This window comes from Passer montanus, unplaced genomic scaffold (assembly GCF_014805655.1).
Source record: "Passer montanus isolate IOZ18808 unplaced genomic scaffold, ASM1480565v1 scaffold21, whole genome shotgun sequence".
In the NCBI taxonomy this organism is placed as follows: domain Eukaryota; kingdom Metazoa; phylum Chordata; class Aves; order Passeriformes; family Passeridae; genus Passer; species Passer montanus.
Genome location: NW_024366703.1, coordinates 11,811,320 through 11,837,470, shown reverse-complemented (window position 1 = coordinate 11,837,470; position 26,151 = coordinate 11,811,320). Strand labels below are relative to the sequence as shown.

The 26,151-nt window shown below is 40.6% G+C and overlaps 1 protein-coding gene across 20 annotated transcripts in view; it reads left to right on the top strand.

Moving 5' to 3' along the window:
* Nucleotides 1-26,151, top strand: part of ABLIM1 (actin binding LIM protein 1) — a 185,611-nt gene that overhangs the window by 65,626 nt on the left and 93,834 nt on the right. For 18 of the 20 annotated variants that reach the window (XM_039709090.1, XM_039709086.1, XM_039709093.1 and 15 more), the window contains one exon: nucleotides 25,880-26,014. In XM_039709090.1, coding sequence (XP_039565024.1) covers nucleotides 25,880-26,014 — 135 coding nt within the window. Of the gene's footprint in view, nucleotides 1-8,202; nucleotides 8,340-8,452; nucleotides 8,552-25,879; nucleotides 26,015-26,151 lie in introns of those variants that run through there. The other 2 variants (XM_039709089.1, XM_039709095.1) reach the window with 2 other exon arrangements.

The following is a 26,151-nucleotide window of genomic DNA, read 5'->3' as shown; positions in this document are numbered from 1 at the left end:
AAGATTTATGAGAAAAGATTAATGGAATTAGGTTTGCTAAATCGAGAAGAGTGGTGATAATTGAAGGATTTAGACAATCTTCAGCTGAGTAAGGGATTCTCAAATGGAGATGTGTTCTGCACTGTCCTGAGAAGCACAGAGAAGTATCCTTGTGAAAAATAGTGAGTAGTGGTTTTGTGTTGAGTAAGAAATATAGCTGAAACTCCATCCATGTTAGCTCTTAATAATCTTTAGTTCTCAAAGTATGAAGAGTTAGCTTGATTTTTTTGGTTTTTAATAAAGTGTGAAACGAAGAAATAATGAGTTCGGATCACTTCTTCATCCTTTGGCCATTTTCAATCTACTGCAATTTAGTCACTGACACATTTTTACTTAAAATATTAGAACAGTTAATGGCTTTGTAGCCCTTGGCTTCCTGTTTCAGAATTCTGGCAAGAGGTTGTCAATGTTCGGATCAATCTAAGCTAATTGGTTTAGTAGTAAATCAGTGGTTTAGCATTAATCTGCATTAAGGTAGCATCATTTAGAGCAACTGAATTCCACTGTTGGGTTCATTGCTCCTTCTCCTAAATTCTTTGTTATCTGTAATCCAATAAACAAGAACAAAATTGCAGTTCCTACTGGTGCTAGCAAGGAATGTGAGCTAAATCAGCCGCAAATTTAAATAAATAATGAAAATACTGTGATTTTCTCTATGGTATGTAAATAGGCAATAGCAGCAGTGTGAAGATTGTTCAGTGAAATTGCAGCAAATTTATATTTATTGCTGCTCTGTGACTCCATAATGCCAACAGGTGGACAGGGCACATTTTGGCTACTTCCCCCCAGAACTGTTTACAGGGAGCCCAGCTTTTGTTCTGTATCTGATGGAGACTTCCTCTCCGGTGTCCGTCATCTGCAGTTGCATAACCTTGGTATTTTAATCAAACAACCCAGGGAGAAATGCCGTCCCCTTCCTGGGCAGGGTCGCAGCAGGGGTGGCTCCCCCAGAGCTGCAAGGGGCAGGAGAGCAGGGTGCTCTCCTCCTGGGGTCTGGGGGGCTCAGAGCCAGCACAGCCTCCTGCAGGCAGGACAGATTCAGGTAAATCTGAAATGGAAGTGCTCCCATGTTGAAGAGCTTCTGGGCTTTCTGACTGGTAAACGCTGATGGCACTAGGATGGGGAAAAGAGAGGTGGAAATTGCTGTTTCTTCTCATCTGAAAGCTGCTCCTTGGGCTTGCTCTGCTTATCCAGAAGGTGAAATAGTGGGAAAATTTCTGGGCAGAGAAAGAGGCATAGGAAATGGCTTTTCCCACTCCCTGCAGCTTTGACTGTGCAGCATGGACAGAGCAGAATGGGACTGAGAGAGGGGATTGGCATCCAGCTTCCCTTGCTTCATCCGCTCCCATCCATCCCTCATGCACAGGGAAGGAGAAGATGAATCCTAAGGGCTGTTGGCTACTTCTCCTTGATGGCTGGGAGATGGGGGTGTCACTAAGTAGACTTGTATACAGGCACCTTAGAAGTGGCTCTTAGCTTGAGATACTTGGTAAATCTCTGTGGTGAAACAGTTAATGGGAGGGGAAAAGAGGAAAGGGAACCAGGAATGTTCTTCACCCAGGTCATGCAGACACAGGGGAGCTGAGAGGGAAAGAGGACAATGGATGATTGTGATTACAGTTTTTGCATCATCCTGCTTTTGATGGTTTGGGGTACTTTCCTTTAAAGAGTAAATCTTTATGGTGGGAGGCAGTAACATGTACTATGGGATGCTCATCACTGGTATGTTACCATGTGAATTAGATGGTGCAGCTGTGTGTCCAGTTTTCAATGTAAAACATAGAAACATTAAACTGTAAAATGCAAAAAACACAAACCAAATTCTCTTATCAGTATACATCAGTACTTGGAAGAAGTACCATATTGTTTCTTTTTTAAGTTGGCAAACTCTTTTTTAAGAAGAAGAATTATTTAAAAATACGTGACTCTTTCCTATGGAGCAGCAACAAAACAGCTTTTATAGCTACCTTTTAGAAATTCCAGTTGGTGCACAAGTTGGAATCAGTTATTCCTCCTCTCAATTTGTTTTATATCTGCTTAATATTTTATGATGATCCTACTATTGAAATGGCAGGAAATAATTTAAGAGAAAGGTTCAAATATGTAAAAGTGTTCATGCTGAAACAAGTGAACTCCATAGCTAGCAGATAAAATCACAACCACAAATAGAAAAATTCCGGAAGCTGGAGTGAGGTGATAAAAATTTATTTGCTGTAAAATCCTGTTTGAATATATTAATATTACACCACATAGCCAAATTGTATAAAGCACCTTTTTAGCTTTCTTTGAGGTCCTCTGTGGTTCATTTGATAGAGGACAATTGATAGGAGTGGCAAATACTTGTTGGGAAAGATACATTTGCAGGACAGATTTGGGTGCCTCTTTTGAGAGTCCTATTTCTAGTTTAGTGTGGAATCAGAAGAGGAGGAATTTGGCATTTGGCACAGTGACAATTAAACAGTCCAGCTCGATCTAAGGGTGGTTTGTATCCAATGCCCACATGGTGGGTTGCCTCATCCCCAGGCACTGTGGACTTTTGTGGAATGCTTTGCTGGATGTTGAGGCACACACAAAGGTTAGTTCTCAGTGGAGACACTGTCACATCTCTCAGCACTGCAAAACAAAGAACTTGTTGCTTTACTCTGCAAATTAACAGATTGGCAGGAAGCTGCTTCAATCTGGTGTTGCATGGACCTCTCAGGGAGAAGTTCTTTAGACCAGAGAGTCTTTACAGCATTCCTGCTGATTTCACTGAGCCAAAAACTCCCAAGACAGGCTGTGGGGCTTATTCTGCACAGTTAATCCAATTCTGAAGTGGATTTTCAGTATCAAATCTCCTTAACCTTAGGCATGCACAGTAAAGGATGACACTTGAGTGTGTGCTTTCCTGGTGGGGATTCCTGCCTTAGTGCAATTTTCAGCATTTACTGTGGTGATTGTCAGTCAAGGTTATTATGTTTTTATCAGCAACATTATTGGTTGTGTTCATGAATTAGCTCAATAAATTCAGTTTAGAGCAGGTGAATAGTGATGATTTTATATGGTAGTTTAAAAAAAATACAAAGTTTAATCCACTGTCTGTATTTATGTTACTGTACCACGTCTCAATTTAGTTCCAACTATGTGTGCATACTGTGAAGGTCACACAGGTGTGAAGAAAGCATGATCTCCTTTCCAAGGATTAGCAATAGCATAAGCTGTTTGGAAGCCAGTTGTTACATCAATAACAAATATATGTTCAGAGATAAATGTTTGTACATACCTGCAGCCAGATGATTTAATCATTGGTGAGCTTGTATATTTTTGGAGTATATTATATTATATATACTGGCAAAGAAGTATAATGTAACCATATTTTCTCATCTTTTTCTAAAGACAATCTGCTGGTTTCAGGTGGTTTTTACATAAGTGTGTGTTAAGCTTCTTAATATTTAGAACAAAGCCAAGTGTTCTTGTTTCTTATTTTGTTTTGCAGCAGATTACACTTTATTTTGCAGACTATTACTATCCTACTGAGTAATAGTGTACTAAGAAAGTCCTGCTTCCCAGAATCTCAGAAAATCAGATTTTGCTTTAAGAGATCAAGATGTCTTAATAGATCAAAACCTCACAAATGTTTTATTCCCAAGGAGTCTGATTTGAAAGAACATGAAATTATTCTATTTCTAAAAAAAAGCACTAAACCCCCAAATCCTGGCAGATCAGAATGATTACACTGTGAATTTTACTGAATCAAGTGATTGATGTATTTGCTAAATTTTCAATTTGTTTACTCTGAAAGAAAGATGGCATGTGATTTTAAACAGCAATATTAGAGACTGATAGTGTTGAAAATTGCATGACACAGGTACAGGGCAAAGCACAGCAGAAAGGAAAGGTTAGAATGCAGGCCCTCGGGCATTATTTGCTTGAGGATCAATGTTATCAATAGGGACAATGTGATCCCAAGGTGTAGGATGTGCTGAGAAAGAATCAAATTCTCTCTGGTGGGTCTGTGTATACTCCTCTTGATTGTTTAAAACTTTTTGATAGACAAACCCAGAGGGTCTGTGGTGGGGAGCTCAATCTGTGGGGCCTTTACAGCTCCTGAATTCCTGCTGGTTCCCACAGGACAGTGTGCTGAGGATAGCCTGGCAGCCTCAGACCATTGCACAAGCTGCAGGATGGAGTTGTTACAGAGTAAAATCTGTGTGCGGGGTTGGAGAGGCTCAAGGATGACTCTCAGAATAACAATGCAGGCTTGGAAGACTTGGGGTACACCTGGTGTGGGGATCAGTTCTGTCAGGTACAGCCTGAATTCTGCTCACTGTGTTCTGGTGAACCTGAAAAACTCCACTGGGCTTTCCCAGTCATTTGCCTGCCTGGTTCTTTGCTGCAGCCCTTCAGGAGCCCTGCTGCTGGAGCTGATTCCAGAAGATGGAAGATGGGCCAGCTGTCCGAGTGGCTCAGGGAGAGACACCAGGTTGCTGAAGGAGGGTGAGGTCAGGAGAAACAGAAACCAGGAAATTGTTAGTATATAGCTTTTGAGAGTCCTGAAACCGGGATGTGTAGGCTTGCTCATTAGGGCACCGGGACCGCTGCTGGGTCATGGGGCTTTTGGAAGAAATCCCAAATTGGCATTATTGATTTTTGCCTGAGCAGGCATGGGTAAGTCAGGATAAGAGTTAGAGCAGGTCATGACAGAGTGGCATTTCCTTCCTGGAGAAGAGAGCATTTTGCAAAACGCTGTAATTGAGACTTTGTAGAAGTGATGGCTCTCAATTGACCTAGGTTGGACAGTGGTTAAGCTGTGGAAGCCTGGGGCAACCTTTCTTGTCAAAACTTTGTTCCAGGCACTTTGCTGGAAGCAAGACACTAAACAGATTATATTTTCCTGGATATTATTTAGTGGAACAACTTCTCTCCTTTCTTTTTCTGTTTTCTACCTGCCTTTTTCCCTCGTTTCTTTATGAATAAGAGATATCAGTTCAGTTATGAAGAAACCGAATGAAGAAGAACTGTATGCTGATACTTCCAAGCCATGATCTCATCTGTGAAGAATGAGTGCAAGATAAAAATATGAACACCAGCTTTTAAAATGAGAATAACAAACCTTAAATCATAGCTAAATTTCTTAGTATCTTACTCATACTTTTTCAATATTATCAAGATACAAGAAATAGCAAAACTAAATGGTTTAATTCTTTCCCCTTGTGAAGTGATCTCAGTATTGGTCTCATGCCTCTTGTTGAATGCATAAGATATTTTTTCCAGAAAATAACAGCAACATGAGCATGTTGTTTAGCTGTAGTGTACTCTTTCTGACTCTTCCACCCACACTGTGCTCAAGGAAGACTTTATTTAGTTTGTACAGTGCAAAAGGTATTTAAAGTAAAAGAGTTATTTTTCTTTCTTGTAAAATAGGCTCTCCTAAATAACAATAAGTGTTAAGGGATTGTTTCTAGAATGCTATCTGTTTCTTCTTCTCTAGTTTAGGATATCTGAGTTGATTGTGAGTTGTACAGCATTTTTGCCTTGACTTTGAACAATGAGATTAAAACCAAAAATCATCCTGATGTAAAGAGATTTTATTTACAATACTAATGTCTGCTCTTCATATGTCTTTATTCTGAAATGGATTACATTTTACTTATAAATCTCCAGCATAATTTACTGCAGCCTGTACTTTTAAATCACATTTTATGTGCATGCTGCTGTAGTCTGCCACTGCAGCCCTGGTGGCTGAACGATGTGAGATACAGCAGTGCTAATCTCTAGCACATGTGAAAAATGGAGGAATGTGCTCGGAGAACAGCACATTCACATACCAACAAGCAGCTTCTGTGTCAGCAGCTTGCTGGGACAAAAAATATGAATGATCATCCCTGCAAGCCTTTTGAGGGTGTCTGAGGATCCCAGGAAGGGGTTAACACACACGGGTGTGCGTCCATAGGCTGCGCTCTGCACATCAAATCAAATATTTATGAATGAAGGTCAGATGTGCCCCTTTCAGGAGGCTGTCCCCGAACTGTTTACAAAATACAGCCTGAAAAGGAGCACGGCCAGGTTGAGTTACACCCTGACATCTCTGATGTGTCAGAAATGTGACATGGTGGCTTGTGCCTCCGTGTTGGTGGGGTTCAGCCCAGCTCCCCACTTGAGCCTCAGATGCTGCTATTAATAGTAACACACTGAGTCATAGGAGCAGGAATGTCAGACTGCCTGTGCTGTGCTGCTCTTACACGTTGGACTGCTAACAATAGAAAGCCAGCCTGGATTTGTTAGAATAGAATAACTATTTTTTTCCATGCATGTGCCTGTATCTCTGGCTCTCGCTTACTCTCTCTCTCTCTGTCCTCTCTTTATCTCTCTCTCTCTCTCTCAGAGATTTATTTATTAAAGAATGTCACTGAATAAGAGATACCTTCTGGGTGAGGCAGACTGGCTTGTTTAACTCATTTCCGTTGTTCTGGGTGGCATTTATACAAAACATCTAGAATTTATTTACTGCAAATATTTTTAACGCTGTGTGCGTGGTCTGATTTTTTTCCAGCAGGTATCAGCCATCTGCTGCTCTGTCTGGCTGATGCCTACATCTTGTTTCTTTACATTAATATCTCTCTCCCTACGTACAGTAGCATGGAGAAGGAATTCCCTTGTGGAGGTGTGAGCAGTGTAAATGTAGGGTGCAGTATGAATGTCATTTCACTTCTATCATGGAACATAAAGCACATTTTGCGCTGAGCTGTGGTCAAGTTGAAGCTTTTGCCCTGTGAATGTGTCCATAATTTAGCCCAGAATATCTTATATTTGACCCAGTTCTCTGCTGCAGAGATCACTTCTGTCTTTGACAAGTCAGTTCATTTCCATTTGTTATTTTCCCTGCCTTTAAGCCACAAATATAAAATATACTCTCCAGGCAAAGGCATGAATGCCATGGGTTTATTTTGGGGAAATCAGTGGTAGCTAGATAAAATGAAGAACTAAGTAATAGTAGTAGTGATAGAGGCTCTCCAAAATCTTGATGCTGGCAGTATATATGTATTTTAAAAACATAAGTAGCTTTTAAGGGCTATTCAGGATTTTGATTAGTCATATTTCCCATCTTTTCTTCATGACTGTGAATAAAAGTTTGCTTGTAAAAGAAAAGCTTTGTCTCCCCTGACTCTGACCTGCATCTTTTAATAGGAAACACAACCTTGGTATATGATGATGAGACTTGACAATAGGGTTGGCTTGTTTGTTTTCCAGCATCAGTTTACTGCCCAGTCCTTTCTCAGATCTTTTAATAGGAAACACAACCTTGGTATATGATGATGAGACTTGACAATATTCTAAAGGGTTGGCTTGTTTGTTTTCCACCATCAGTTTACTGCCCAGTCCTTTCTCAATAGAGTTTAGTGCCTGGAAAACCATAAATTGGCAGGTCAGTTTGAGGCCCAGATTCTACACTGGTGCTTTGTCTTGTTGGGGATGTGTTAGGGAGTGAAATTTGTGTCTCAGTGATGCTGTTTCAATACCTTTCTGTCCTCTCAGTTCCGTGAGTACCTGTGGCTATCACCTGCAAAGGAATAACTTAGGAGGAGTTATTGTTTCCAATTATTTGGAAACGATAAGTATTAACAGTATTCCTATTAAATATAACAGTTATTATTCCAGAATCCAGCACTTACTTTGACCCACAGCAAACATTTGTATAGCACTTTCTGGCTTCAGAACCCAGGGGCTCACTGGGCAGTGACAGTTCCCATTTTTATTGTTTTTATTGGTGTTTGAAGTACAGGTATAGGGTAGGGAAAGCTATTCCCATCGTGCACAGGCTGTATGTTACTCTAACCTGTTCTACAGTCAGTAAGCATTGAGAGACCATTTATTAGCATGTTTTGTGCTCTAATAATTGCTTTAAAGCTAAACCCAGGAGTGGATAAACTGCTCACCATGGAAAAGCCACTGTGCTGCATGCAGCCTGCCTCAGCACTTGCTTATCTTTGTTTCCCCTCTTGCTCCTGGCTCAGTTTTAGTAAATAAAACAACAGAAAGCTCATAAATACCACTTCAGCTCTGTGTGTGCATTGGAGCAGCTGCCCTGCTCTCCCTCGGAGGAGGGCAGGGAGGAATGCAGGGTGATGTGGGGATGGAAAGCAGCAGTGCTGGGATGGATCCAGCCCCGGCTCCCTCGGCAGCTGGAGCTCCCAGCACAGGGCAGGAGCCACGGGCAGGGATCGGCTGCCTTTAGCCACAGCAAAACAGCACGGGGGGAAAAGATCAGAGCAGCCAGGAGGAAAGAGGCAGTGATGAGCAGTCGGACCTGATCAGTCCTGGTAGGAAATCTGACCAGGGGAGATTATTATCTGCAATAAGCTGCCTTTTTTCTTTATTTTCTTTCCTTTTCCTTTTTTTTTTTCCTTTAATTTTTTTTAAAAATCCATCTCAGCCAAACACTGCTGGAAAAGAGATTGTGTTTAAATTACTTCAGCTAATTCTTGCTGCTTCCGCCAAGAAGAAAAATTGTTTGCCATGGTGAAAGAAAAAGGTAATTATGTTTATTGATAGACTGGGGCTGAAACCTAATGTGCCAGCCACAGTCACCTGAGGTTTAAACCCTCACATTTAAGATGAGCGTGCTGTGATTGGCAGTTGTTGTTTTCCTTGCTATAAAAATGGTGTGTGAAGCCCTGCAGTGGGTTGCATTGATTATCATTGTACCTGCTTTAATAAGGGTAGAATCTGGAACACATCTAATTTACTGTGTCTGCACAGCAGGGTCCCTTCTGTGTGCACATGTTTGAGTTTGTTTTTTTTCTATGATATAACCCAAGCTGACAGTTTTTTACCTGTATTTGCTACAGTTCAAGTAGCTTTGACCACTGCAACAGCTAGTTCAAAATTTTAAAGATAAACATTGATATATTCAAATGTGAGAGGGTATATTTTAAATTTTAATGGATAAACGGGATTTTGCAAAATGCTTGAATTTTGCAGCAGTAAATTGGATATCAGTTACCTATAAGTAACATTTTAAGCCTTCTACAGAATAATTTGCTATTTTAAACAATTTAGAAATGGTTGTGGGGTGTTTCCTTGCAGTAATACTGGTCTGTGTCATTTATTGTATTGTGAAGATGCAAGACAGATTATGAGTTGTATTTGAGTGTACTGGATGTGGTTTGGGGGCATTAACATTATCACAGACAGATTCAGCCTCAGTCTCTTCTGTGGAGAGGAGAGTCTGTGTTCTTTACTTCTGAGGACTGTAAAAAAATAAAAATTAAGAAATTCAAACTAGGGCAGAAATAAAAATAAGAAGGAGTAAAGCTGAGTAAGAGTGGAGCAATTTTGCAGCTTTGAACACCCGTGCTAAGACTTTTTGAAATGTAAATAAAAAGTGAGTGCAATTGCTTCACAGATGCCTAGATTGAGGAGAGCAGGACAAATGCTCATACATGACAAATGCCTGCCACAGTGTGTCACAGATATCAGGAGGATTGTAGTAATAACCACTCTGCAGTCTATTGATAATTTCTGTTGATGAAAGGCAGTGACCCAGCATAAATTTTATTGGCTACTTTCTAGCTTTGGGATCCTTTATTTCAGATGTACAGGATTACTTTTATAATATCAGTCATGATGACCTGCTACCCCTATCAGTGAGCCATACCAGGGATGGTTTAAATAGGAATTTCACCCCAAATCCTGGAAAGTGCAGGTTTCAGAATCATTTGAATGAACTACGTCAGTCATCGTTTCAGAAAAATAACTGTACTGTCATTCAGCTTATCTTAACTGTTGTTTGTTTTGGAAGATGCATTTTAAGACAGGGCTGCTGGGTTTTTTTGAAGTGTACATAAAATATCTGTAGCATTCAAGTTTGGTCCCTTTGTATGTTTCTGTCCCCTCCCCTAGCTGATGCTTTCTTGGTTGGATTCCCTGTGTTACGTGGAGTTGTAGCTGAGGAATACTCTGTAAATTTAGTTTTAGCATCTTGCACCATGAAAGTTGTCATTTACCTGCAAAGAAATCAAAACAAACCTGTTATTTTTGTAAAAAATGGGAAGAAAAAAGCTTCATAGAAAAGCGGGAGAAGTTGACAATAAATGATTGAAAATCTAAAAAAAATTGTGTTTAAATTGCTTCCTTTTCCCCTCCCCACCAAGTTTAATGCATTATTAAAGATGGCTATTTATATTTATGTTGGATATAAATATTTTTTTCCTGTTCACAGAGATAATGGACTAAAATAACTAAATGTTCTTTTTAATTTTGGAGTGCAGTTACTGATATTTCGTATCTCATGGCTGCAGAAAAAGAAAGGATGGAATCTGTCAAATATTTTGATTTTATATGTTATTACTTTCAAATAATTTCCTCAACAATTTTTTTAACTCTTTTGTTTCTACCTCAGCTTTCCTTTTTCTGTTGTGGGGTTTTTTGGTTGCTTTGTTTGTTTCTTTTGGTGTTTGTTTTGGTTTGTTTTTTGTTTTTTTTCTCCTCTGCTTTAGTCAGAAGGTCAGGATTTATTGCTCTAAATGTCACTCTCTACAGTGATACTCTCACAAAATGCAGCTGGTACCCTCCCTTCCAGGCACTGCTGGAGCTGTGGTTTGGGCAGGCTGAAAATGCAGTTCAGTCCAGTGTCATTTCACAGACATGTGAAGCAGGCACTGGAGGGGCTGGTTTCAGCTAGAAAAATGCAGCTCCAATTCACTGAATTGAAAAATGGTTGGTAACAGTTTTTAGCAAATTAGCATGCTTCATTATGCTCATACTGTAGAATGATTTCAGTGTCTGCCTGGTTAGTTCATACACAAAAAAACTTCCTGAGGCCAGGGTGTTTTCTGCTGACACCAAACGGCGCTTCCTAAGTTGTGTCTGACTGATACCACGTTTTCCTCTCTCTGTGTACTTACCCATTTCCAATTATAAGCCCTTATTATCTAGTTACTCAGCTGAATTATTATCACTGTGCTGCATCCAAGGACAACTTTCTCTCTTCTTATCCTTTAACAGAAAGAAAGTTTACATGTGCATAGGTTTGTCTTGTTATTAATTCTCTCTGGCAATTTAAAGCCCATATGGAATAATCTGCATTCTTTCTGCTTCTATGTTGAGGTCAGTGTGTGGGCTGGGAGCCTGCTAGCCAGGTTTCTGTGGGACACACGGGTTGTAGCTTCATTAGTTAGTTCATTCATTGGTTAATTCCACATTAGTTCATATGAACTGAGGATTTAGCCCTGATTCTTGATTTTTTGGGCAGTTGATGAGACGGCAGCCCTGGCATTCAAGTGCTAGTCTGTGAAAGCATATTGGTAATCAGCTTTGTTCCTGATGAAATCTTGGGCGGGATCATCCATGGGCAAACTCATGAAAGTGGATTAGTTGCTGTTCATGCCGTGCTTCTGCATGCTTGGAAGGCTAAAAGGAGGAAATATGAGGGGTTGAAGATTTTTTGGATTAAAGAAGCGGGCACAGAGGCTTCATGACTCCTGTTCTCCGTGTACTGATTCTGCTGAAGGGAAGGTGCTGGCACCTACTGGGTACCGAGTTGCAGTGAGCTTGATCATGTTTCCATGTTCTCACAACTTCTCTGTAGGTGCTCTCTGGTGCTGGCTCTCCCAGAGGCCACACAGAAGGTGCAGGTCACCAAAATGGTGCCACATTTCCAAGATTGTTTGGCCTCTGGTTCAGTCTTGCAGAGGGATTTTGTTCTCTGTTGTTTTTTCTCCATACTTTTGGTAAAGCATGAGAGCAATACCCCTGCAGGTTTTGACCAAGAAGACTGGTTGTATGCTTGCCCCAACCTTCTTCTCTTCCTTTTGCCAATCCCAAGAGCTGTGAGCCCCCAAAGGAGCTTTTAGTCTTTCTCTGTAGCTGTAATGTAACTGCTTAAGATGGGACTTTCCACGAAGAGTATGCAAATATTACCTGTCTGCTAATTTAAATGTGTTCTCTCTTGGGAACTTTGTCTCTCCAGTGCTCTGTGTATTTGCAATTTTAACATTTATTCCCTGTGTTAATCAGGAGAATGTTGAGTAATGGGATTTGGGCCCTAACACTGCCTCAGTGTCATGGTCGTTGATGAAATGTAGTCTTGATTTGAACTCATGGCTTTGGAACTTTTTAACCCCAGGTGACCTGGGAAAGTCTCCAAGTTTGTTGCTTTTGGAGCACATGACAAGATTATGCAATCACACATTGGCAGGGGCAGGATTGGGGAGTTAATTTTCTTTTTGCTTCAGTTTACATAGTTTCAAATTTGGTTCTGCTTGACAGTTTGCTTTTGGGGCTGGGCATTTGGGTTTTTGTGGTTTCTTTTTTTGTTTGTTTGTTTTTGTTTTTGTTTTTGGGGTTTTTTTTTAATTTTTATTAAGGGCCTGTGCTACCTTGTACAAACCACAGAAAAGGCATTTTAGAAGTATGCATTATAGTAGATGTTGAAAAAATACACTTGTAGGTAAAGTACTAAACAATAGGACAGTTCTGTGTTAGAGGCTCTTAAGGTGACCTTGGGGAGGTAATTTGATCTTTCCTTGTGTTAATCTGTAAAATGAGGATAAGAACATTCCTCTTGTCTGCCTTGATTATTTGAATTTGAGGTCTTTGGAGCAGAGAGTTTCTTTTACCTTGCTTCACAGCTGTGACAAAGCAATCTCAATGCTGGGATTTCACTACTCCTACTTGTACAAAAAACCATAAAGAGTATCCAGTGCTATGTGATTATCTTGTAAACATCTTATTACTTTTAAAAGGCAATGCAATTGTAAAGCAATTATGTTTCTATTGGCACATTTATGGCATTGCTTTTCTGTACTTTCTCTTTCTAAATTTATTTTTAATATTAGGTTTCAAATTGCAGTTCTGGTGTGCAGCATTGATACTGAGAGAAACAAAAATAACCAAGGAGATGCCAGCTCAGGCACTGCATGTTTACTGGAGATTTTAATTTATTATTTTTTTAATAGCACTTACTTCACATGAGGGTACAAATACTCATATCCAAAGAGTTGAACAAGCACAGTGTGCAGTCCTGCCATGCCTGACCACTTCCCATGTTTCCCAGTAGTAGAATTCCATACATTCCTTGCATCCCAGCTGTGTGTAGGAGCCAGCTCCCTGAAGATAGGATGGCAGATATTTTATACTGAGAAATGGGAGAACTTTTGCTATTGATCTCACTGGAGGGGAGGGCTTAGGGGGTTTAGTCATTAAATTTGAAACCACAGAGTTCATGGGTTCAGGTGGTGGTAGAAGCAGCTCTTCCTCCAGCTGAAACAGTGAGTGGTGTGAGCAAAAAAACCCCAGTTTTGAAAAGGGGAGGTTCAATCAATTTCACTTGCTCACAATTATCACAGTTCTAATTGCTGATTCTGGTTTTGAAGATAAAAGCAAGCAAACATATGCTCAGAGAGACACACCTCATGTTCCCTCTGGACTCTGATTCCCAGTCCATGTCTCTCATGACCCTCAGTACCTCTGGTGAGGTGTGGGTGGCCAGGACACTGCACCAGGCCACTGCTGCTCCTTTCACTCTGTGCTCCTTTTTCCTTGCTTAGTTATTTCCACACGAGATCCTCTGCTGCCTGCAGTCCTTTTGGAGTTGTTAGAGGCTCTTAGGTATTTCTCAGCATTTCTCCTGCCCTGGCATCATTTTTGTTTCTCTCTTCCCCGTGTCTTGCTGTCTTCTCTGTCCTGGATTTGTCTCCTGTATCTCTCAGAATCCCAGAGTGGGTCAGGTTGGGAGGGACCACAGTGGCTCCTCTGGTCCATCCTCCCTGCTCAATCAGGACCATCCTTGAGCACAGGGCACAGGATTGTGCCCGGATGGTTCTGGAATATCTCCACTGAGGGGCACTCCACAGCTCCTCTGGGCAGCTGTGCCAGTGCACAGTGAATTGCTGTGCTCTCTCTGCTGTTTGTCCTTTCAGTGTTTGCTGCCTGTTGCTGTGTCTGTGTTTTTGCAGAGGTTCTCTGTGCTCCCCTCATTCTGTTTTGATGTGCAGTGGGTCAGTTTTGCCATTTGCTGAACTGGTTGGACCAACAGTGACCAGCACAATCCCATCCTTGGCCACCTCCTACAGCACCATCGCTCCCAAAGCCCTGCTGGTTATGGTGAATACAGCTGAGTGGAATAAAAAATTATATGGTTGCTTTCCTTGGATGAGAATTCAAAAGGCAACACTTCTATAGATAGAGTCTTGGCATAGTAAAATCGTTTAAAAATATGTTAAGCTAGGGCAGAAAAATATTTTTCCAAAGGGGAAGTAGGAATCTTGATAGGAAAGAATTTACAAGTTAGGATCATAATCTGGCCTGCTACTGTAGGAGAGTCAATTATATTTGTAGAAAAATTAATTGATACCAGGGGAAAAGACCAAGTTCCACTAATCAAAATGTCTTGTGCCCTTTGGGTGGGAGAAGCCAGGGAACAGGAAAGAATTTTTTTTTGTTCTGGGGGCAATCCATAACTAATTTAAAAAGGATTATTTATAACAAAGTTGGTTTTCCACCTAGAGGACAGTCAGTATCCCCAAAAGAATAATTAATCTTGCCTTCGTTGAGCCTGGATAACTTTCAGGCTCACTGGGGATCTGTCTGAGGAGAACACTTAGGCATTGTCTTAAGCCTGTTCTGTTCAGCAGAGTGTCTTGTTGAGTCTAATTGAATCACTGGGAATTAAAGCTAAGTAAGTGCTTCAGTGTTGTCCCAAAGTTGGACCCAATTTTTAGAGTCTGTGTGACATTTAAAAAAAAAAACAACTGGACGTGTTTTATTAATGGTGGTCATTTTGTGTTGTAAGAGACAACTAGAGAAATAATTCTGTATTTTTATGCACTTCTTATAAAGGAAATTATAGAAGCCTTGTGTCCATCAATTGTGTACACGACCTATAATTAATACCAGCTGTTCAGAAGTGAAATGTTGGTGCTCTTATGCTGTACAAGAGAATAATAGGCAAGGTTCTATAAACACTCTCAAAAGGGTGGATAACTTCCTAATTCCCACTGCTGTGAGTACCACTTCAGCATCACATGTCAGTACAATCTACATGGAAGTATTGTGGAACTCTGTTTTAGTTCAGGATCTGGTTCAGAAGCACTATCTTAAAATTATATCAAATTAAAGAAGTGATCCAAATACAAATGAAGCCTTGCAGGACTTCGAGTGTTATTTTTTATTACTCCTGGATCGAACGAGAGTCAATCAATTGCTTGTTTGTTCAAAGAAGCATTTGTATTTTCTTTTGCTTTTTTTCTTTTCTTTTTTTTTCTTTTTTTCTTTATTTTTATTTTTCTTTTCTTTTTTTCCAAAGCACCTCAAAACAGGATTTGATGGATTTGAGGGTGTCTACTTGCTATCCAGGAGTGGAGGTGCTAGCCAGAGGAACAGGCTGTGTTCAGGGGTACTGTATTGGTCAGTGCTTTCCCTGTGATGGTCCATTTACCTTCTAATGTTAACCCCTGTGGTCTTTAGGAGCACAGTTACTTGTTGTTGAAATAATATACCCCAGAAACTGACTTCTATGCTGTAATGTTTTTGAGGTCTGGGTGCCAACATGGGCAAATAAGCACAGGGCAGGGCTTCTGAAACTCTGGTTTTTCAGCTCTGTACATGGCAGACTACCCGGGTGTCAGGAGCCTCATGAAGATTTATGCTGCTCATTTCTGTGGTGTCCAGTTTTAGTCTGAGGCTGTGTAGCTCAGTCCTTGGAGATGCCAGAAGTGAGGGTGGTACTGAATGATGGGCATCTACCAGATCCTTGATTGAAGGAGGGTTTCTTAGCATGGGGCACAGAGCTTCTGTGGTTTAAAAGGGGTTGGCTGAGGACAGGTCTCTGCAAGGATCTTGGGAAAAACCCTCGAGGAGATTCCTGGTGGTAACTGAGAGATTTTACCACAGATTCTGTTTTGAAGGCATCTGGGAGACCACTGGCCTATGTAGGTCAGTGTTCCTCCTCAGATAATCTCAGGGTGAACAGTGAGAGAATTGATTATTAAAATTAGCATTTTTATATAGACTTACTTCAGAAGGAAATTTAATTCATTTTACTGCATGGAATACTCATGCAGCCTCTAAAAAGGATGCATAGGGGAACTATGATGAATTTGTTGCCAGAATCCCCACGTGGGATGCTGTTTGGGTAGCTGAGAGGCCTGATAGACATTTGAGGGCTATTATTGGAAACCATCACTCATCAGTAGGCCAGAATTTCCATGCTGTCTGGAAAAAGCAATTGTTTTTTCTGCTAACTTCAGCAACTTGCTTTCATGTAGCCTTGAGGATCCTCCAGGATTTGCACTGAATAATTTGACACTTCTGTGTATTCATTGTTGTGAGTAAAGTTTTGATACTGGTCTTGATGATCCTTGTGGGTCCTTTCCACCTCAGACTATTCTGTGATGTATTTTTTTTTTAGATAGAGACATCAAGTGATATGTATGAGATGGTTGCTCAGAGTATGCTGAGGAGCTCTTGAATTTCTAATTATCTCTGTCCTATGTTAGAAAAAAATCACTCTTTTGAAATAGTGAATGATTCTCTTGTGTATGTCAGATGTGTTGATGGCATAACTCAAATTTTTTTTTGGCTGCTTACAAGGCTTATAAACAGTTAATACATGTCAGAGACTTGCAGATGTTGGGTGTGAGGAGCAAATGTTTAGCCTGATCTTCCAGCCCTTCAGCAAGGAGTTTCAAAGGGTGAGTTGATTATCCTGAAGTACTATCCCTCAGTAAGTTGGTTGTGGAAGCAAGTGCAGAGAACCTTTGTGGAGGTGATCAAGAAGGGCATTCCCAGAACATCAGATAAGAGTCTGGATTCACTGTCTCTTTATCACCCAATTTTATGGTGATCTGTCTTGTGAAAAAATACTTTGTGCTAATGTAGAAATATGGCAGAATAAATTCACTTTGTGCCTCTCCCCTTTGGCTTGCTAACCACTAATCAGCAATCCATCTGCTAACAATCGTTTTCAGTAAGGCAGGAATGCAGGTTTTGATTCAAAGACTGGCTTGGCTTAGTCAACATTTGTTTGATCATCATCTGTTTCTCAGCATGTCATAGTTTGCTGCATACTTCATTGCAAGATTAGTGTCTTTTCATTACTGAAAATAGTTCTAAAACTCCCTATTGCTTTTTCTGTTTGAGCTTAAAACAACACCTGACCATATCCAGTTAAGAAGCTGTCCTTGACTCTTCTTTGAAAGGATTATAATTTTTCTTAAGCAAATATAAATGTAATAATTTTGTCAGGTGCTTTTGTTCCTGCTAAGTATAGATGATGCTCTAGAATGTGCTTTTATTCACCTGCCAAGTGATCAAAGGCAAACATGTGTGGACAGACGTGGCAGAAGTTCCTCCTTGATGCTGTTTTAGAGAATGACAAACTCTTCTGAAGAGGCTCTGATGCTTTTGTGGTGGGAAGAGCATCAGTGGAGCTGCTGCAGTTCTGCTGGACTGCAGAGCTGAGTTAGCACTGACGTGTTCACAGTTTCCAGCTGACAAACTGAGAAAGCTCTCAGGCTCCTGGTGGCTCCAAAGCAAGGGTGGGATATCCTGAGGTTCCTGTTCAGCCATAAGGGCCACATGCATGCCACATTTATGCTTTGTCACTGACAACTCTGAAAATTACACACTAAACACTGTCAGAATTGTGGTGGAATCCCAATTGTCCAGATAAGGATATAACCCCTACATAAACACAACCTAATTTTCTTTATCTCTCAGTTACTCTCAAAGACTTGGAAAACTGGATCCACCAAACACATTTCTTTCAGTCTCAGAGCCATCACAGTTACATTGTTTTATTTTGTTTTATTTTGTCTATGTTGGAGAAGGTGATCTTTTTTCAGATAGGGTCAGGCAGGTGCTGGTGTTAAATATTTCACTTAATACTGAACCATTCATATGCATAAATCTTAATAGGGCTGAGGCCTTAGGCCCTGATCTTGTATGCTGTTCTGTGGGGAATTAATTGCAGTATCAAAGCTTGAGATAGAAGAGGCATGGGAGGAGGATAGGAAACAGCAGGAAAATAGAGAAAATAAGTATGTTTGCACTTGTGTTCTGAAACTTTGAAATAATTGTGATTTTTTTTTCTGTGCTGTATTTTTAGAGGTCATTATTTCCTCACCTTTTTACACATTTGAGTGTGTGGCACAAAGCTTTTTATTTATATTTGTAAATAACATAGGAGTTGTCTCTCATTGATTTCACATTACAGATGTTAATATTTTGGGTTTTTGCCTGGCACTTATATCTCTAAATCTTTGCATTTCATTCTTTTAGCTGCATTAGCTCTATGCATGTATACCTAAAAATATTAAAGTATTTAAATACTGGTTTCCTTACCCAAAATAATGTATGTTTCATCTCCTATTTTAAACATTTGCTTTCTGGTGTTGAAGCCTTTTAGATCCTATTTTCATGCAATAAGTTTGATATCTTTGCTTACAAAATGTTCTCAATTTCTTTTTTTTTAGGAGCTACCCTAACTTATCACTCTGATTTATCTAGTTAAATGTATAAATGTCTTTATAGATTATTTTTCCTTTAAAGAAAAATCCATTTTTGAAGGAAGCAATGCACCTGGTTTGTAGACTGGATATGTGCCATGTGTTCTGATTAGCATCTTGTGAAAATCTTTTAGTTGCTGCAGAAGCTGCCAAGAGGTGTGGAGGATGGGGTGGAGGGAATGGATACCAGTCTGTTCATTGCTGTCTTGTAGTCAGCCCCTCATCTGGCCATGAGATGCTATTTTGAGGACAGATAGCTCTGGTGTACTTTGTTTATTGTAGCTGAAGAACTGAGGCTGAGAAGCATTGGTTGTGACCAGAATTGAATTGGAACATAAGAAAAGTATCAGTTTTTCTTAGGTCTTTGTTAAACAAGTAGAGAGTCAGACCAGAGGCAGAGGGCTGGGCATTGGCAGTGATTCCTTCTGGGTCTAAACCAGAGCAGGCCTGGGCTGTGCTGTCCCTCTTTATGTGACTTTCTCTCCTTCTCCTTCTTCCCTGTGCTGCCCTTCTTGCTGAGCTGTAACTCCCACCCCACCAACACCCCCAAAAATGGACTGTGGGGTAAAATGGGGTGTTGGGAGCCCCATGTGCTGTCACTGGGTGCACTGGTCAGCCCATTGTGCTCTCCATGGGCGTGAGTGCCAGCCTCACCACAATCAGGGCACTGACTTCTGCCAAAGGAGCTGCTGCCCTGCCAGGGTCCCTTTTGCATCTGCTCTTTTCAGGAGCAGATGAATTGTAAGTGGAAAATGATAATACTTTTATGGAAAATGTGATAAAACATTTCAAAACTGTGGCAAAAAGCTACCGAATTTAAGATTTTTTTTTCCTCCCTTGTTTTTAAAATAGGTATTCCGGATATCTATAGACAGCACAAATAGTTTTAAGACAAATTGGCACACTGTAGGAGTGATACAGATAAATTTACAGGAAGAAAGAGCTTTATAATGCTTCTTCAGATCTGATTTGAATGGCAGTAGTATGAGCTAGCTACAATCTAGGATTTTCCCTTAGGCTTTCTCATACATGTGTAGGCAAGCAGCTCGCCAGTATCTCTTCATGGGAGTGCCTCCTTCCAGGATTTCCTGGAATCCTGAAGATCCCTGTCAGATACCTGTGGTTAATGACTGCAGTAATATCTTTATCAGTCCCTGGCAGCTGGGAGGTTTGATTTCCCTCTCAGTCACTGCTTGGTCACCTTACCTGATAGGATTCTTACAGATTTGAGATTCAAGAACTGAGTCTGCAGATAAGCAAAATGACACTGCATTTTTCACCCCTTCTTTTAAATAGGTATTTCAGTGCCTCCTCGAGTCTCCACTGTGCTGGGCTTTTACAAAAGAGGAATTCCTTGGAGACTGCATGGGCTATAGACAGACAGGCTTTACAAACCAGGGGTTACAGGCACTTATCTCTGAAAGAAACACAAAAGATGGGAGAAAATTACTTCTCTCTTTACAATAGAGCATGGAGGAGAAGTGATAAGGCAGATTCCATTCTTGAACTTGATTCTCTGGTGTCTCCAGTATCTTTCAGCTCAGAAAATATTTTTTCCCAGCTTGTCATCCTGTGCACCTGCCTCCCTCTGTCCTGTCCCAAGCAAGGAGCTGCCCAGCTGCATCAACAGTGGAGCTGCTTGGCAGCATCAAACAATGAGGCAATTTTGGTTTTAAACCTTCAAGTTTTGAGCTGCAAATTCTGTAAATTAGTTTAAGGAATCATAGCCTGTAGGCATACAGTTTGTGGTGATTGGAGTGGGGCTGAGCCTCATCCCCAGTGGGCACAGCTGTGAGCAGCACTGACAGCAATGAGCCAGGGAGTGCCCAGGGGCACTGACCAACACCAAAGGGAGCAGAGGGCACACAGGGGCAGTGCATGAACGTGAGGGGATAAAAGGTTGGGCTAAAGAACAAGAAGGGCCAATGCTGGAAGCCTGCTGAAGTGTTGTGGTGTTTTCTGTAAGGGTTGAAGCTTTCTGAAATTGTATGGTGACACTGTGTGTGTCATGGCCATCTCAACGCTGACAATAGCCTCCAAAGCCATGTCAGGTAATGCAGGGATGGAGGGCAGAGAGAGAGAGAGTTGTCTGTAGAAAGCTTTGGTTGCATTTACTGCCGTGGCAATCTCAAGCACAGTCCTTTTATTGCTAAAAGCAGAAAGGAGTGAGGAAATTTTAAAACAGACTAGCTAAGAACTTGGAGTAGTTTCACACCATTACATCTGTGCTTTATTTTTTTTCCTTAATAGTTCAGTCTTCAGCCAAGAAAACACAGTAGCTGGAAATCAGCATTTCAGAGAACATGCTGCCTGTGTCAGGCCACTCCTAAGATATAAATGAAAAATCTGTGACATTCTGAGAATCCCCTTGCCTGTGCTGCAGTGAGCACAGCCTGTTCTCAATGCTGTGCCACAGAGCCCAGAGCTTGTGGAGCTAAAAGTCACAGAGATTCTGCATCCTGGCATAAAGCCTGAAGTTACACCTTCTACAGCATGGGCAGAGTTGACTGAGCATAGCTTCAGGTTTATTTCTGGAGGTATCCATGCAAATGGAAAAATGACAAAAATTCACTTTGAAAAGAGCAGTAGCCCATATCATCATCTTTAAATTTAGAGGATGCTTTTTTTTTTTTTTTAATTGCAGTTTAGAGTAGAACTGAACTAAAAATATTTTGGTGTGACTCCACCTTGCAGCATTCCCATAGCAAGGTGTTTCCCAGAAGCTTTTCTGACTTCCAGTAAAAGCCAAGGTACTTCCTGGCTTGCAGATACATGGAGTCTTGCCAGCAAGAATCTGCAGCTAAGAATCCCTTAGCTTCTGCCTTTGGTTTCCTAACAGTTCTGTGTTCAGGGAGAGAATCATCAATAAAGAAGGCTGCAGTATTTATTTGCATTGTTTTCTTTATTCAACTGCATACTCTTCAAGTAGTTGCTGTAGTTTCCATTTCAGAAAGGTTTGTTGTGAATACTGAGGTCTAATTTCTAGCTGATGCAACAAAAAATAATTGTTTTTAAACCCTCAGACAATGATCTGCTGTAAAGAAAACACCCCAACAGAACAGTTTTCAACTTTGCACAGTGAATTAAGTCTTTAATTTTGCTCAGAAAATACCTTTGGTTTCTCATATGAACATTGGGTTGTGGTCTTTTCTATCTCCTTTTGTTTTTAATTATTTTTTGCAGGTCTGGAATTATTTTGAGATGTTTAGATAAAATGCAGTAACAGGTACTCTCAAGCTGTTGGAGTTGCTTTGAATTTACATCCATATAGTGCAGTTGCAAAACATAATGAAACCAACATTGCTTGATTCACAAGGAAACATAAGGAATGACAAAAATAATGGTGATATGTCTGCAGAGTGATGTTAGCACAAAGCAACACTCCAGTGACAAGGATTGTTTTCCTCACAACTGAAGGTGCTATTGATTTTTTTCTGTTCTTTTTATTTCTCCCTGACTTAAATTATGTAATCCAGACTTCCCAGTTGTCCCAGTCAGTGTATGTGTTACTCTGGGTAAATTGGATATTTAATGGGACATTGATTTGTCTTATTTGAAGCCTAAATGAGTTTAAGAAAGCATTAATTATTCATCGATTATTCATTTAAGCTGGTCTTGAGTGGAAGTCTCAACCTAGCTTGTCTTGAAATGTTCTTCTTTGTGTATCTCTGACCAGAGATTTTATTCATTAATTAGGAAAAAAAAAAGTCTTCAGGCAGTGCCCAGCAGTCTTACCCAAAAGCATCCATGCACCCTGTCATGATGGTTGGGCTGAACTGGGATGTGACAGCTTTGTGTGGAGACAGGTTTCAGTTCACATCCTTAAACTGGAGCTGGCCAATACTTAACCCGTGCTGTGGGTGGGCACTTTGTGCTCTGTAGACAATTGTGAGCATTGTAATCCAGACTTCCCAGTTGACCCAGTCAGTGTATGTGTTACTCTGGGTAAATGGTAAATTGGATATTTAATGGGACATTGATTTGTCTTATTTGAAGCCTAAATGAGTTTAAGAAAGCATTAATTATTCATCGATTATTCATTTAAGCTGGTCTTGAGTGGAAGTCTCAACCTAGCTTGTCTTGAAATGTTCTTCTTTGTGAGCCCTGGTACTGAGGCAGGAAGGTGACTGGCTGTCTTAGTATTTCTACTTTTTCCATCCCTGGGAACCTTGCTCTGTAGACAATTGTGAGCACTGGTACTGAGGCAGGAAGGTGACTGGCTGTCTTAGTGCTTACGTGGCTCTTTCCATCCCTGGGAACCTTACCATGGGATTTATTCTCACAGTAGGCTGAGGCTGACAGTGCTGTTGCACCTGGTTTACAGTCCTAGACACTGAAGACACAGAGAAACTAAAACATTCAAATAATTGGTAACTTGGTAGGTCCCCTGGTGGTTCCAGGGTCAGTGACTTAGCTGAATTAACTGTATGGCTTTATTCCTTTAGGGTTAGGGGATATCATCCACAGAGGTATCTGTTGTGGAGCAGGAATCTGGGTTATCCAGATTCTAAATTCATGTCCTGTCTCTGACTGTACTGTCTGGAGTCTGTTGTAATTGTCTCAGACATGATCTACGGTTGCCTTATTACATCATGTGCAGTCTGTGATGCCTGAGAAGATATCCTGTATTTGTGGTGGGGAGGGTTGGTGCAGGCAGAGCCTGAAATATGGACTCTCAAGGTGTGAAATCCCTGCAAGGAGATGAACCCAGCTCCTGACTCTGACCTTTTCAAACCTAGAGCAGCTTAAAACTGACATGTCCAGTGAGCTGGCTGGACTTCAGTCAGAAAAATTTCAATAAGCTGCTTGTTGAGGTATTTCTCTTTCTTTTTTTTTTTTTAATTCCCTGTTCTGTCCTCACTGGTAACTGTGAAAGGTCACCTCTGCCACTGAACAGCCTTGTGTGTATTGCGTGCATCCAAAGGAAAAAGCTTACAAGCAATTCCTTACAGGAGGGTGAAAGTCAATTATTCAATTTTGACCTACAATGCTAAATGGAGGCCAGTAAGACAAGCACCATAATTAGCTTCACTTAAGAGATCAGTCTGGAAATAGCAACTAACAGTATTTGTATTCATTTAAATGGCTTTAAAGGCAGAACTGGAAAGAAGCTGCATCATTGGACCAGCCTTGGAAATAGTTATTTACTCTCCTGTAAAGAGCAGAGGCTTGTGTTACAGATCAATACCAGAAGATCTGGAACCTGGTGTGCAGAATGTCAGAGTGTCCTACACATGTAAGGTGGAATAAGCAGGGTATTGCAGGTACAGATTTCACATTGCACCATATAAAGCTTAGAGAGCATTTTTCCAAATTCTTTATCCATTTCCTCTTGTGAGCAGCTTTAAAAGTCAACAATGTTAACTTCAGCTTTCATCAGGCCCATCTCAGGCTGTCTGGGTCTGAGAGGGAATTTTGCTCCTAATTTTAATTAGTTAACAGTCATCTCTATGTTCGTCTTTCATTCATTCTTTATTTCCTTCTTTTTTTTCCTATATATATCCTTGGTTGCTAGTGAATAGTTTTGTTTGTAAGAATAATAACTTCCACTCCAGAAACAGTATTGCATTGCAGACTATTAGATGAGGTTCACTCAAGGTGAGGCATTCAGTGAGCTTTTACTTCACTGGAGCTGCTAATTGAAATACTGGTTGGCATTACCAGCTGAATTCTGTTGACCAGGATGGGCTGAATAACTGAATAAATGCTGAAATAGTTTAAGTGAGGCTACCAGAAAAAGAGGTATTAAAAACTTCAAGCTTGAGTAGAAGAATTCAACCATTTTCTTTGAAGTTTGGGGTTGGAGATGTGAGTGGTGATAGGAAGAAGAGCGTAAAAGTTACCATATTAGTCTGGCTGGACTTACAACAGAAATTGCTTAGAATATTTTTTATTCTCTATTCTTGATGCTATTACTCCCCTAATCACATATTCAGCTTTTTTATTATTAATCTTGTATTTATGTAATGCAAAATGATAGCAGCATTTCTTCAGTAAGGCATTTATAAAGGAGAATAATATAAAAAGACTTCAAGGAGTGATGGAGCTTTTTCCCTAGGAATCCACTGAAGAAAGGGAGGAATCTGGTGCAGTAAAATGAGCAAGGTATCTGTTAAGCTGCATAAGCAGTAACCTGAAAAACAGCATAGTCCTGGCTGGGGTGATGCCAGGAACTGGTCAGGAAGGGAAAAGATCTCAAGAAAATTCTGAAGATGTTTTCCAGTGACAGTGAGAGTGATGTATCAGCACTCAGTCCTTGGCAGGCCAGGAAAAGTAGGACAGGAGTGGTATAAAGACAGAGGCGTGGGTAGAGGTATGTTTTCTCTGAAATGTTCTGATGAGCACCACTAGTTTGAGAACAATATTACAAGGAGAAAGGCTTCCTACTGCTAGAATGGGATGTGGGAGGGAGAATTGAAGGAACATAGGTTTGTTTGGGAACATTCTGGGTAATACTTTCCACTTCAAACAGTTCAGTTGAGATTAAATCTTGCTCCAGCTTACACCCGTGCATTTCTGTTAGGGCCCCAAGCTGCCACATCTGAAGAGAAAGTTAAACGTTTTACAGAAGCCAAATGTGGAGCAATTAAACTTTTATTACGACAATGAAATCCACAAACTTTTCCTGTTCCTATCCAAGCTCTGCTCTGGGTGGTGGGGTTGGTGATTACCCCTGCCTGGAATTGTGTCTCCCTGACAATATTGCAAATATGTGGGTAGTTTCTGCCTATTCATAGTATCTCTAATTTGCATGCAGAAAGTAATTTCTGCTAGAATTGATGGGAGTAGAAACAAATAATATTGGCTTCTTTTCTCTTCAAGAGTGCTTTCCCTGTATTAGGTATCTGCTGTAGCAAAAAGGAGAGGTTTGTAGTTTATTTTTAGTGCAGTCATTTGCATACAGACTATCTGGTTCATCTGGTTTCCCAGAACTTGATTTGGAATTGCTTTCCTTCCATCCTTTTTGCTTGGGTTATATACTTTCCTGGATTAAATTAGTTTGTACTTTCCTTGTGTGCTCATCCAATGGTTTGCACACACTCATGTTCTTGGAAAGAAAATGGCAGGCATTCTAAAACACTTTGTGGCACTGACACTGTGGAGGGAGTTTTTCCTCATCTTTCTGTAGCAGCATTAATGGAAACAAGTAGTAGTTGATGTGAATGTCTTAAACTACTGGTTTGTGAAAAGACTATATTTAAATGAAATGGTGGTAACTTTTTAGATGAGCATAAAATGTGACCAGATACATTTGTATTGTGGTGTGAAGTGTCTGAGAACACAGAGTTTTGTATAGAAGAAAATACTTTTTTTGTATGGGCTGAAATATTTTTTGTTTGTTTCCTTTACAGTGGCCCATCCTCAGGAGCCCCACCACCCCTCTGAAAAGCCAGTCATCCACTGCCACAAATGTGGGGAGCCTTGTAAAGGTGAAGTGCTCCGAGTTCAAGCCAGACACTTCCACATCAAATGCTTCACCTGCAAAGGTAAAACCTGGATATTCATCTGCTAGAAATGACTCCATTTGTGCAAATGTGCCTTGGACCACTGATGGGAGGTTGTGCTTCCTGCCATCAACCCATTAAAAATACTCTCTTTGCTCAGTACCTGAAGGATTTGAAGG